The 12,490-nt window shown below is 44.4% G+C and overlaps 1 protein-coding gene across 4 annotated transcripts in view; it reads right to left on the bottom strand.

The window, feature by feature from the left end:
* The window catches only part of ULK4 (unc-51 like kinase 4), a 941,213-nt gene that overhangs the window by 891,524 nt on the left and 37,199 nt on the right, over positions 1 to 12,490 (bottom strand). For all 4 annotated transcript variants that reach the window (XM_069730129.1, XM_069730128.1, XM_069730126.1 and 1 more), the window contains exon 5: positions 29 to 191. In XM_069730129.1, coding sequence (XP_069586230.1) covers positions 29 to 191 — 163 coding nt within the window. The remainder of the gene's footprint in view (positions 1 to 28; positions 192 to 12,490) is intronic.

Raw genomic sequence — 12,490 nt, 5'->3', positions numbered from 1 at the left:
TAAGTAGAAAACTAGGCCAGTTATTTACCTTTAATGCGGTTCCTCAGGTTTCGCCGCGGTGTCGTTTCCCCATTGTCACCTGAAGTTTCCTCTGATCCAACCATTGCAAAAAATTCTTCGAGGTTTTCACCATCTGCCTTTGAGAAGCTGAAGTTGGTTAGCTTTAAGGTGCCAGGTCCATCCAGCAGAATCTTAAAAGACAAAAAATAAAAAAATCCCACAAATTGTATATTATAGTATATATATTTTTTTCTTCTTTTAGCTTTTATTGTTGAATATAAAAATATTTTTATTATTAATTATATACAGTACAGACCAAAAGTTTGGACACACCTTCTCATTTAATGATTTTTCTGTATTTTCATGACTATGTAAATTGTACATTCACACTGAAGGCATCAAAACTATGAATTAACACATGTGGAATTATATACTTAACAAAAAAGTGTGAAACAACTGAAAATATGTCTTATATTCTAGGTTATTCAAAGTAGCCACCTTTTGCTTTGATGACTGCTTTGCACACCCTTGGCTTTCTCTTGATGAGCTTCAAGAGGTAGTCACCAGGAATGGTCTTCCAACAATCTTGAAGGAGTTCCCAAAGATGCTTAGCACTTGTTGGCCCTTTTGCCTTCACTCTGCGGTCCAGCTCACCCCAAACCATCTGGATTGGGTTCAGGTCTGGTGACTGTGGAGGCCAGGTCATCTGGCGTAGCCCCCCCATCACTCTCCTTCTTGGTCAAATAGCCCTTACACAGCCTGGAGGTGTGTTTGGGGTCATGGTCCTGTTGAAAAATAAATGATGGTCCAACTAAACGCAAACCGGATGGAATAGCATGCTGCTGCAAGATGCTGTAGTAGCCATACTGGTTCAGTATGCCTTCAATTTTGAATAAATCCCCAAAAGTGTCACCAGCAAAGCACCCCCACACCTCCTCCTCCATGCTTCACGGTGGGAACCAGGCATGTAGAGTCCATTCATTCACCTTTTCTGCGTTGCACAAAGACACGGTGGTTGGAACCAAAGATCTCAAATTTGGACTCATCAGACCAAATCACAGATTTCCACTGGTCTAATGTCCATTCCTTGTGTTCTTTAGCCCAAACAAGTCTCTTCTGCTTGTTGCCTGTCCTTAGCAGTGGTTTCCTAGCACCTATTTTACCATGATGGCCTACTGCACAAAGTCTCCTCTTAACAGTTGTTGTAGAGATGTGTCTGCTGCTAGAACTCTGTGTGGCATTGACCTGGTCTCTAATCTGAGCTGCTGTTAACCTGCAGTTTCTGTGGCTGGTGACTCGGATAAACTTATCCTCAGAAGCAGAGGTGACTCTTGGTCTTCCTTTCCTGGGGCGGTCCTCATGTGAACCAGTTTCTTTGTAGCAATTGATGGTTTTTGCCACTGCACTTGGGGACACTTTCAAAGTTTTCCCAATTTTTCGGACTGACTGACCTTCATTTCTTAAAGTAATGATGGTCACTCGTTTTTCTTTACTTAGTTGCTTTTTCTTGCCATAATACAAATTCTAACAGTCTATTCAGTAGGACTATCAGCTGTTTATCCACCAGACTTCTGCTCAACACAACTAATGGGCCCAATCCCATTTATAAGGCAAGAAATCCCACTTATTAAACCTGACAGGGCACACCTGGGAAGTGAAAACCATTCCCGGTGACTACCTCTTGAGGCTCATCAAGAGAATGCCAAGAGTGTGCAAAGCAGTCATCAAAGAAAAAGGTTACTACTCTGAATAACCTAGACCATAAGACATAATTTCAGTTGTTTCACACTTTTTTGTTAAGTTTATCATTCCACATGTGTTAATTCATAGTTTTGATGCCTTCAGTGTGAATGTACAATTTTCATAGTCGTGAAAATACAGAAAAACCTTTAAATTAGAAGGTGTGTGCAAACTTTTGGTCTGTACTGTATTAGAATATGTAAATGGCAATAAAAGAAAAAAGTGACCTGTAGGCCTGGGATGAACTGTGGGCGTATTACACACAATGGGGCTGTTAGAAAGTCTGGCTTCTTATCACATAAAATCATCAAGCAAGCTTTTAGCACAGTATTACACAGTAATACAGCCATGTCACATCAGGCCAACACACTAACCCTGCCAGAACAGTATTTGCACTGGGATTGCTCGTACACTTCAGTGGATGTGAATACCAAATACTACACCCCTGTACTGTGACTTTACAACAGCACAGTATATATATGTCATGGGACACTCTATAAATGTGAAATGTTTCTGGCCCATACCAAAGTCCAATAATGGTGTTGTATGCATCCTGAATATACTGCCCATAGGGCTTTATGGGCCCCTGCAAGGATAATACAATTGTGGCATATGTCCATGCATGCTGTATTGTGGCCGCCTCACTGAGCCATACAGTAAGCACTATGGGTCCCCACATGGTCATACTCACATCTCGGCTCTGTGTAGATGAAGCCAAGGATGGGTCTGAGCAGAATGAGCGGCTACTGGTGTAAAAATGCCCCATGCCAACTACACAAATAAATGGCTTGCAAATGTCTTGACTTATCAATAGTTCAATGCTCTTGATAGAAAAAAAGCTAATTAAATGAGTGTAATATTCCCTAAAATCATTTCTCATGAAGAAAAAAGTAAAGCAGATTTTGTCCATGACCTTCCCAGGAACTTTGCTGTGCAGTAAATAAAGGTCTTGTTAGAGCAGACCCCTGGGATAATCTGCATGTCCGCTCCCAAGCACAGTGCCAGTATTGAGAAGAAAAACTCCAGCTGAATACAATGGAAACCCTTAGGGTATGTGCACACGTTGCGGATTCTCTGCGGATCTGCAGTGTTTTTTGCAGTGCAGAAACGTTGCAGATCCGCAATTGATTTACAGTACAATGTAAATCAATGAGAAAAAAGAAATTCTGTGCACACTTTGCGGAAAATCCGCTGCGGAAACGCTGCTGTTTAAAAGAAGTAGCATGTCAATTCTTTTTTGTGAATCTGCAGCGTTTTTGTACCCATTCCATTATAGAAAACCGCAGGGTTAAAAAACGCAGCAAAACCGCAAGAAAACCGCAGCACAAACGCACAAAAAAAGCACAGGAAACGCAAAAAAAACGTGACAAATCCGCAGGTGCATTTTCTGCCAGGAGAGGCAGAATCCGCACCAGAAATTCCTAAGCCTAATCCGCAATGTGTGCACATAGCCTATGAGGCGACCACCTAAACTTGCTTTTAAAAGGTGGTCATCTGGGAGGAGATGCAGGAATTGGTATTCTCAATGGAGATGGTCAGCATCTATACTATGTGGTAGAACTAAAAATGTTGGGGTGGTCTTCTTAAAAGGAATCTGTCACCAGCACAATGATATAAGAGGAGAAACCCAGATTCCAGCAATTTGTCACTTACTGAGCTGTGTTTTGTTGCTTAAATACAATCAGTGTTTTATCAGCAGGAGATTATCACTTCAGGAGATTACCACCTAGTTCAACCACACCCTCAGTAGTGATTAGCAGTTCTCTGTCACTATACCATGTACAAAGAAATCCGCCAATTAGTGGTGTGGGCAGGGTTAAACACAGCTTAGCATTCCAAGCTCTGATAAAAATTCAGTAAACGGATTCTGTGACAGCTGCTTCACCCAGTAAACTGTGTCCTGCGTTGGTCTCCTCTGCCAGAATTCCCCCTTCCTTCTATTTGTGCAGCAACATCTGCAAAGAGTTTGTATGTTCTCTCCGTGTTTGTGTGGGTTTCCTCCGGGTACTCCGGTTTCCTCCCACACTCCAAAGACATACTGGTAGGGATTCTAGATTGTGAGCCCCAACTGGCACAGTGATGATAATGTGTGCAAACTGTAAAGCGCTGCGGAATATGTTAGTGCTATATAAAAATAAAGATTATTATTATTATTTGTGATTTTTTTCTCATATTAGTATCCATTTCTGTAAATAGACTTTACATAATCTCAAAAAAGTCGTTCTGCTCTGAATTCTGCGTGAGTATACCAATTTATAATGAAGACATATTAAAGGTCGGTATTCTTTGAGGTATAAAAAGTATGGACTTTGAAAATTTGTACATTTAGTCCTTGGACAGCATCTATAGCTCTGTACTAATTGGTACTCCCTTAGATGTTTTGATATGTTGGGGCGGATTGGATGGATCGCGCGCTCATTTGAATAATTAAATAATTGCTACGCTGGCTCCGATCATGTGATTTTGGAACCGGGTGTAGCGTTAGCGGGCCAGGGCATTCCAGAGTGCATACTAGCTTCCAACAATCACCGCTTGCGGAGCAGTAACCGGATGCGGTGTGACGTAGGTAAATACATCGCACAGCGCGCGTGCCCAGGAGCCAGAAATGACTCGCCGGCGTCCGGGAGCACGCGGCATCGAGACACACATGGAGTATATTTAAGGCAGGTAAAGACACTGGTGGTCTAGCAATGCTCGGACATGCTGCAGGACGTATGTCAATACTCCCCTGATGAATCAAAAGATGAAACGCGTCGGGAGGCATAGGTACCAGAAAGGATCAGAGGATGTAATGCCATGATTCATTACCAGATCCTGAACACTCTGAGAAGGCACCGATGGTAGATCTGGTCCCATAGAGGAGTATAAACTTTATTTTTTAAGGAATACACCCATTTGTAACACTTATTGAACATATGCCTGTGTGCGCAGCCTTGTCTGGGAGGTATATATGTGTTCTGGTGCAACTTGTGGGTTGGATACAATGAGAGGGGGAATTGTCCCCTCCATGTTTCGTTGAGCTGCTGCTGTGTTGCACACCATATGTGATTAAGAGGATAATAGATATGTCCACTGGTTACAACTGTACGACTGAAAGAATAAGACGGACTCTTGTTGATCCAATCAGATAGATTTTGCTGTGGTTGACAAGTATACATGAGGTGTATGTTATGAGGAATATTGCCAAGCTTATGAAAAGGCATTTAATAACACCCCACTAAGGTCATAGGAGGCGGTAAGGGGGACCAAGCCATGAATCTGAGCGGTCTCTATAAACTGCCATACTTGTATTCTTTTGTCCCTGAGGGTGAAAGCACTGATTACCTTCGGGTTGAGGCATATGTGCGTTTTACAAACATTGTACTATTGGTTTTTATCTGCATTTTTTTTTGTTTTTGTTGTTTTTTGATTGAAGCACTGGCACCTCGCGCACTTGTGGTCACTGTTGATATTTTAATTAATAGGATTAAAAGCTAAGTTTTATCATTAAATTCTCTAACCAGCTGCTAAGATTTAGGAACATATAGGTTATTTGGAGCACTGACCTTGCTGATAAAGAGTTCACCCAGTAAACGAAGCGACATATCGCTTGAATAAAGGTACCTTCATACTGAGCGACGCTGCAGCGATACCGACAACGATGTCGATCGCTGCAGCGTCGCTGTTTGGTCGCTGGAGAGCTGTCACACAGACAGCTCTCCAGCGACCAACGATCCCGAAGTCCCCGGGTAACCAGGGTAAACATCGGGTTACTAAGCGCAGGGCCACGCTTAGTAACCCGATGTTTACCCTGGTTACCAGCGTAAACGTTAAAAAAGCAAACAATACATACTTACCTACAGCTGTCTGTCCTCCGGCGCTCTGCTTTCCTCTGCACTGTCAGCGCCGGTCAGCCAGAAAGCAGAGCGGTGACGTCACCGCTGTGCTTTCCGGCTGGCCGGCGCTGACACAGGATGCAGGAGGAGTGCAGGAAAGCACAGCGCCGGGGACAGAAAGCTGAAGGTAAGTATGTAGTGTTTGTTTTTTTAACGTTTACGCTGGTAACCAGGGTAAACATCGGGTTACTAAGCGCGGCCCTGCGCTTAGTAACCCGATGTTTACCCTGGTTACCAGTGAAGACATCGCTGGATCGGTGTCACACACGCGGATTCAGCGATGTCAGCGGGAAGTCCAGCGACAAAATAAAGTTCTGGACTTTCCTCAGCGACCAACGATCTCCCAGCAGGGGCCTGATCGTTGGTCGCTGTCACACATAACGATTTCCTTAACGATATCGTTGCTATGTCACAAAAAGCAACGATATCGTTAACGATATCGTTATGTGTGAAGGTACCTTAAGGCTGTCTGTCCCAACATCATGCTGCTCTCTGATTACATAGCAAAAACCTGCTGACAGATTCCGCTTAAGAAGTTTCATTGTATTACCAATTTAATGCTTTACGCACCATGTTGTCATATCATGGGAACTAAATCATTCCAGCAAAGAACAAATTAAAAAATCAGCTTCTTTCTCCACTTATTAGACACCTCTTTCAATATTCCTTGGCTGCTGAATTTATCATTCATTCTGAAACAGAACAAATCCATCTTGGTCAAAGCCTGACAGACTGCCCTCACCTGGAAGTGTCAGGTTACACAGAATATTCAAACCAGCACAACGCATGTCCATGCGTCCCCTAAAGTGGAGAAGAGAGGAGCAGAGCCATACACAGATACAGAAACACATGGTGCTGCAGATTTCTTGCAAGAATATTAAGTTACTAGATGGTGGCCCGATTCTAACGCATCGGGTATTCTAGAATATGTATGTAGTATATAGCACAGCCCACGTACTATAATGCACAGCCACGTAGTATATAACAGCCCACGTAGTATATAGCACAGCCCACGTAGTATATAACACAGCCCACGTAGTATATAGCACAGCCACGTAGTATATAACACAGCCCACGTAGTATATAGCACAGCCCACGTAGTATATAGCACGCCCACGTAGTATATAGCACAGCCCACGTAGTATATAGCACAGCCCACGTAGTATATAGCACAGCGACATACTATATAACACAGCCCAGGTAGTATATAGCACAGCCACGTAGTATATAGCACAGCCACATAGTATATAGCACAGCCCACGTAGTATAGCACAGCCCACGTAGTATAGCACAGCGCACGTAGTATAGCACAGCCCACGTAGTATATAGCACAGCCACGTAGTATATAGCACAGCCACATAGTATATAGCACAGCCACATAGTATATAGCACAGCCACATAGTATATAGCACAGCCACGTAGTATATAGCACGCCCACGTAGTATATAGCACAGTGACATACTATATAACCCAGCCCACGCAGTATATAACACAGCCCACGCAGTATATAACACAGCCCACGCAGTATATAACACAGCCCACGCAGTATATAACACAGCCCACGCAGTATATAACACAGCCCACGCAGTATATAACACAGCCCACGCAGTATATAACACAGCCCACGCAGTATATAACACAGCCCACGCAGTATATAACACAGCCCACGCAGTATATAACACAGCCCACGCAGTATATAACACAGCCCACGCAGTATATAACACAGCCCACGCAGTATATAACACAGCCCACGCAGTATATAACACAGCCCACGCAGTATATAACACAGCCCACGCAGTATATAACACAGCCCACGCAGTATATAACACAGCCCACGCAGTATATAACACAGCCCACGCAGTATATAACACAGCCCACGCAGTATATAACACAGCCCACGCAGTATATAAACACAGCCCACGCAGAATATAACACAGCCCACGCAGAATATAACACAGCCCACGCAGTATATAACACAGCCCACGCAGTATATAACACAGCCCACTGTCATGATTCCAATGGCAGGGAATCACAAAAGGACAAGCACCAACGAGCTCTAGGGTGATGGAACCTGAGCTGACCGCGACCCTAAACCTGAACACACAAATAACAATAGCCGGGGAACGTGCCTACGTTGGTCCTAGACGTCTCGCACCAGCCGAAGATCTAACTTCCCCTATTAGAAGAAACAAAGACCTCTCTTGCCTCCAGAGAAATACCCCACAGAAATAGCAGCCCCCCACATATAATGACGGTGAAATGAGAGGAAGGCACATACACAGTATGAAAACAGATTCAGCAAAATGAGGCCCGCTAAAACTAGATAGCAGAGGATACAAAAGTAAACTGCGCGGTCAGCAAAAAACCCTTCAAAAAACCATCCTGTAATTACTTGAACTCATGTTCCAACTCATGGAACATGAGGAGCAATTACAGCCCACTAGAGCAACCAGCAGCAAAGAAACAATTATATGCAAGCTGGACAAGACAAAAATAAAGCAAAACGTGGAACAAGAAAATCAAAAACTTAGCTTGTCCTGAAGATTACTGAAGCCAGAAGCTGAGGAAACAAAACACTCTGATAACCTTGATAGCCGGCGGGGAAATGACAAGAAAGCCCGGTTAAATAGGAAACTCCCAAATGCTAATAGAACAGGTGGACACCAGAGACAGCAGAACACAAATCACCCAGTACCATCAGTAACCACCAGAGGGAGCCCAAAAACAGAACTCACAACAGTACCCCCCCCCTTGAGGAGGGGTCACCGAACCCTCACGAGAACCACCAGGGCGACCAGGATGAGCCCTATGAAAAGCGCGGACCAAATCATCAGCATGAACATCAGAGGCAACCACCCAAGAATTATCCTCCTGACCATAACCCTTCCACTTGACCAAATATTGGAGTTTCCGTCTGGAAACACGAGAATCCAAGATCTTCTCCACAACATACTCCAATTCTCCCTCCACCAGCACCGGAGCAGGAGGCTCAAGCGAAGGAACAACAGGTACCTCATACCTCCGCAACAACGACCGATGGAACACATTATGAATAGCAAACGATGCCGGGAGATCCAAACGAAACGACACAGGGTTAAGAATTTCCAAGATCCTATAAGGACCGATGAACCGAGGCTTGAACTTAGGAGAAGAGACCTTCATAGGAACAAAACGAGAAGACAACCACACCAAGTCCCCAACACGAAGTCGAGGACCCACGCGGCGACGGCGATTAGCAAACTGCTGAGCCCTCTCCTGGGACAACTTCAAATTGTCCACCACATGACTCCAAATCTGATGCAACCTATCCACCACCATGTCCACTCCAGGACAATCAGAAGGCTCCACCTGACCAGAGGAAAAACGAGGATGAAACCCCGAATTACAAAAGAAAGGAGAAACCAAGGTAGCAGAACTAGCCCGATTATTAAGGGCAAACTCGGCCAGCGGCAAAAAGGTAACCCAGTCATCCTGATCAGCAGAAACAAAACACCTCAAATAAGTTTCCAAGGTCTGATTAGTTCGCTCCGTCTGGCCATTCGTCTGAGGGTGGAATGCAGACGAAAAGGACAAATCAATGCCCATCTTAGCACAGAACGTCCGCCAAAATCTAGACACAAACTGGGATCCCCTGTCAGAAACGATGTTCTCCGGAATCCCATGCAAACGAACCACGTTCTGGAAAAACAGAGGGACCAACTCAGAGGAGGAAGGCAACTTAGGCAAGGGTACCAGATGAACCATTTTAGAAAAGCGGTCACACACAACCCAGATGACGGACATTTTTTGAGAGTCAGGGAGATCCGAAATAAAGTCCATGGAAATGTGTGTCCAAGGCCTCTTCGGGATAGGCAAAGGTGACAACAATCCACTGGCTCGAGAACAGCAAGGCTTAGCCCGAGCACAAACCTCACAAGACTGCACAAAAGAACGCACATCCCTCGACAAGGAAGGCCACCAAAAAGACCTGGCCACCAAGTCTCTAGTACCAAATATTCCAGGATGACCTGCCAACGCAGAAGAATGGACCTCGGAGATGACTCTACTGGTCCAACTATCCGGAACAAACAGTCTCTCAGGCGGACAACGATCAGGTTTACCCGCCTGAAACTCCTGCAAAGCACGTCGCAAGTCTGGGAAGACGGCCGACAAAATCACCCCATCCCTAAGGATACCAGTGGGCTCAGAATTTCCAGGGGAGTCAGGCACAAAACTCCTAGAAAGAGCATCCGCCTTCACATTCTTTGAACCTGGCAGGTATGAAACCACAAAATTGAAACGAGAGAAAAACAGTGACCAACGAGCCTGTCTAGGATTCAGACGCCTGGCAGACTCAAGATAAATCAGATGTTTGTGATCAGTCAAGACCACCACACGATGTCTAGCACCCTCCAGCCAATGACGCCACTCCTCAAATGCCCACTTCATGGCCAAAAGTTCCCGATTACCCACATCATAATTCCGCTCAGCGGGCGAAAACTTCCTAGAAAAGAACGCACATGGCTTCATCACCGAGCAATCGGAGCCTCTCTGCGACAAAACCGCCCCCGCTCCAATCTCGGAAGCATCAACCTCAACCTGGAAAGTAAGCGAAACATCAGGCTGACGCAATACAGGAGCAGAAGAAAACCGGCGTTTAAGTTCCTGAAAGGCCTCCACAGCCGCAGGAGACCAATCAGCAACATCAGCACCCTTCTTAGTCAAATCCGTCAAAGGCTTAACAACACTAGAAAAATTAGTTATAAAACGACGATAGAAATTAGCAAAGCCCAAGAACTTCTGCAGACTCTTAAGAGATGCAGGCTGCGTCCAGTCACAAATAGCCCGAACCTTGACGGGATCCATCTCAATAGTAGAAGGGGAAAAAATATACCCCAAGAAAGAAATCTTCTGGACTCCAAAGAGACACTTTGAGCCTTTTACAAACAAGGAATTGGCCCGCAGGACCTGAAACACCTTCCTGACCTGCTGAACATGAGACTCCCAGTCATCAGAAAAAACCAAAATATCATCCAAATACACAATCATAAATTTATCCAGATATTCACGGAAAATATCGTGCATAAAGGACTGGAAGACTGAAGGAGCATTAGAAAGTCCGAAAGGCATTACCAAATACTCAAAATGGCCCTCAGGCGTATTAAATGCGGTTTTCCACTCATCACCTTGCTTTATTCGTATAAGATTATACGCACCCCGAAGATCAATCTTAGTGAACCATTTAGCCCCCTTAATGCGAGCAAACAAATCAGTCAACAAAGGCAAAGGATACTGATATTTTACGGTAATCTTATTCAAAAGACGATAATCTATACAAGGCCTCAAGGACCCATCTTTTTTGGCCACGAAAAAAAAACCTGCTCCCAAAGGGGACGAAGATGGACAGAGGTGTCCCTTTTCCAAGGACTCCTTAACATAATCCCACATAGCAGTATGCTCTGGCACTGACAGATTGAACAAACGACCTTTAGGAAATTTACTACCAGGAATTAAATCTATAGCACAATCGCAATTCCTGTGAGGAGGAAGCGAACTGAGCTTAGGCTCCTCAAAAACATCCCGATAATCAGACAAAAATACAGGAACCTCAGAAGGAGTAGATGAAGCGATAGAAATCGGAGGTGCATCATCATGAACCCCCTGACATCCCCAGCTTAACACAGACATTGTTTTCCAGTCAAGGACTGGATTATGAGTTTGTAACCATGGCAGACCAAGTACTAGAACATCATGTAAATTATACAATACCAGGAAGCGAATCACCTCCTGATGAACGGGAGTCCTACGCATGGTCACTTGTGTCCAGTACTGAGGTTTATTCATAGCCAAAGGGGTAGAGTCAATTCCCTTCAAAGGAATAGGGACTTCCAGAGGCTCAAGACTAAACCCACATCGCTTGGCAAATGACCAATCCATAAGACTCAGGGCAGCGCCTGAATCTACATAGGCATCGACGGAAATGGATGATAATGAGCAAATCAGAGTCACAGACAGAATGAACTTAGACTGTAACGTACTAATGGCAACAGACTTATCAACCTTTTTTGTGCGTTTAGAGCATGCTGATATAACATGAGCTGAATCACCACAATAAAAGCACAACCCATTTTTCCGCCTATAGTTTTGCCGTTCACTTCTAGACTGAACTCTATCACATTGCATTGTCTCAAGTGCCTGTTCAGAAGACACCGCCAAATGGTGCACAGGTTTGCGCTCCCGTAAACGCCGATCAATCTGAATAGCCATAGTCATAGACTCATTCAGACCCGTAGGCGCAGGGAACCCGACCATAACATCTTTAATGGCCTCAGAAAGGCCATCTCTGAACTTTGCAGCCAGGGCGCACTCATTCCACTGAGTAAGCACTGACCATTTCCGAAATTTTTGACAATATATTTCTGCTTCATCTTGCCCCTGAGAGAGAGCTAATAAAGCTCTTTCAGCCTGAATCTCCTGGTTAGGTTCCTCATAGAGCAAACCCAATGCCAGAAAAAACGCATCCACATTAAGCAACGCAGGATCCCCTGGTGCCAATGCAAATGCCCAATTTTGAGGGTCACCCCGCAGGAAAGATATAATAATCTTAACCTGCTGAGCAGGGTCTCCAGAAGAGCGAGATTTCAAAGAAAGGAACAACTTGCAATTGTTCCTAAAATTCAGAAAACTAGATCTATCTCCAGCAAAGAACTCTGGAATAGGAATTCTAGGTTCAGACATAGGAGCATGTACAACAAAATCTTGTATATTTTGAACCTTAGCAGCAAGATTATTCAAGCTGGAAGCTAAACTCTGGACGTCCATGATAAACAGCTAAGGTCAGAGCCATTCAAGGATTAAGAGGAGGAAAAAAAAAAAAAAAAATCAGCCAGGCTGCA

Source organism: Ranitomeya imitator, chromosome 6, assembly GCF_032444005.1.
Source record: "Ranitomeya imitator isolate aRanImi1 chromosome 6, aRanImi1.pri, whole genome shotgun sequence".
Classification (NCBI taxonomy): domain Eukaryota; kingdom Metazoa; phylum Chordata; class Amphibia; order Anura; family Dendrobatidae; genus Ranitomeya; species Ranitomeya imitator.
Note: the sequence above shows the minus strand (reverse complement) of the source record. Positions and strands in the feature narration are given on the sequence as shown.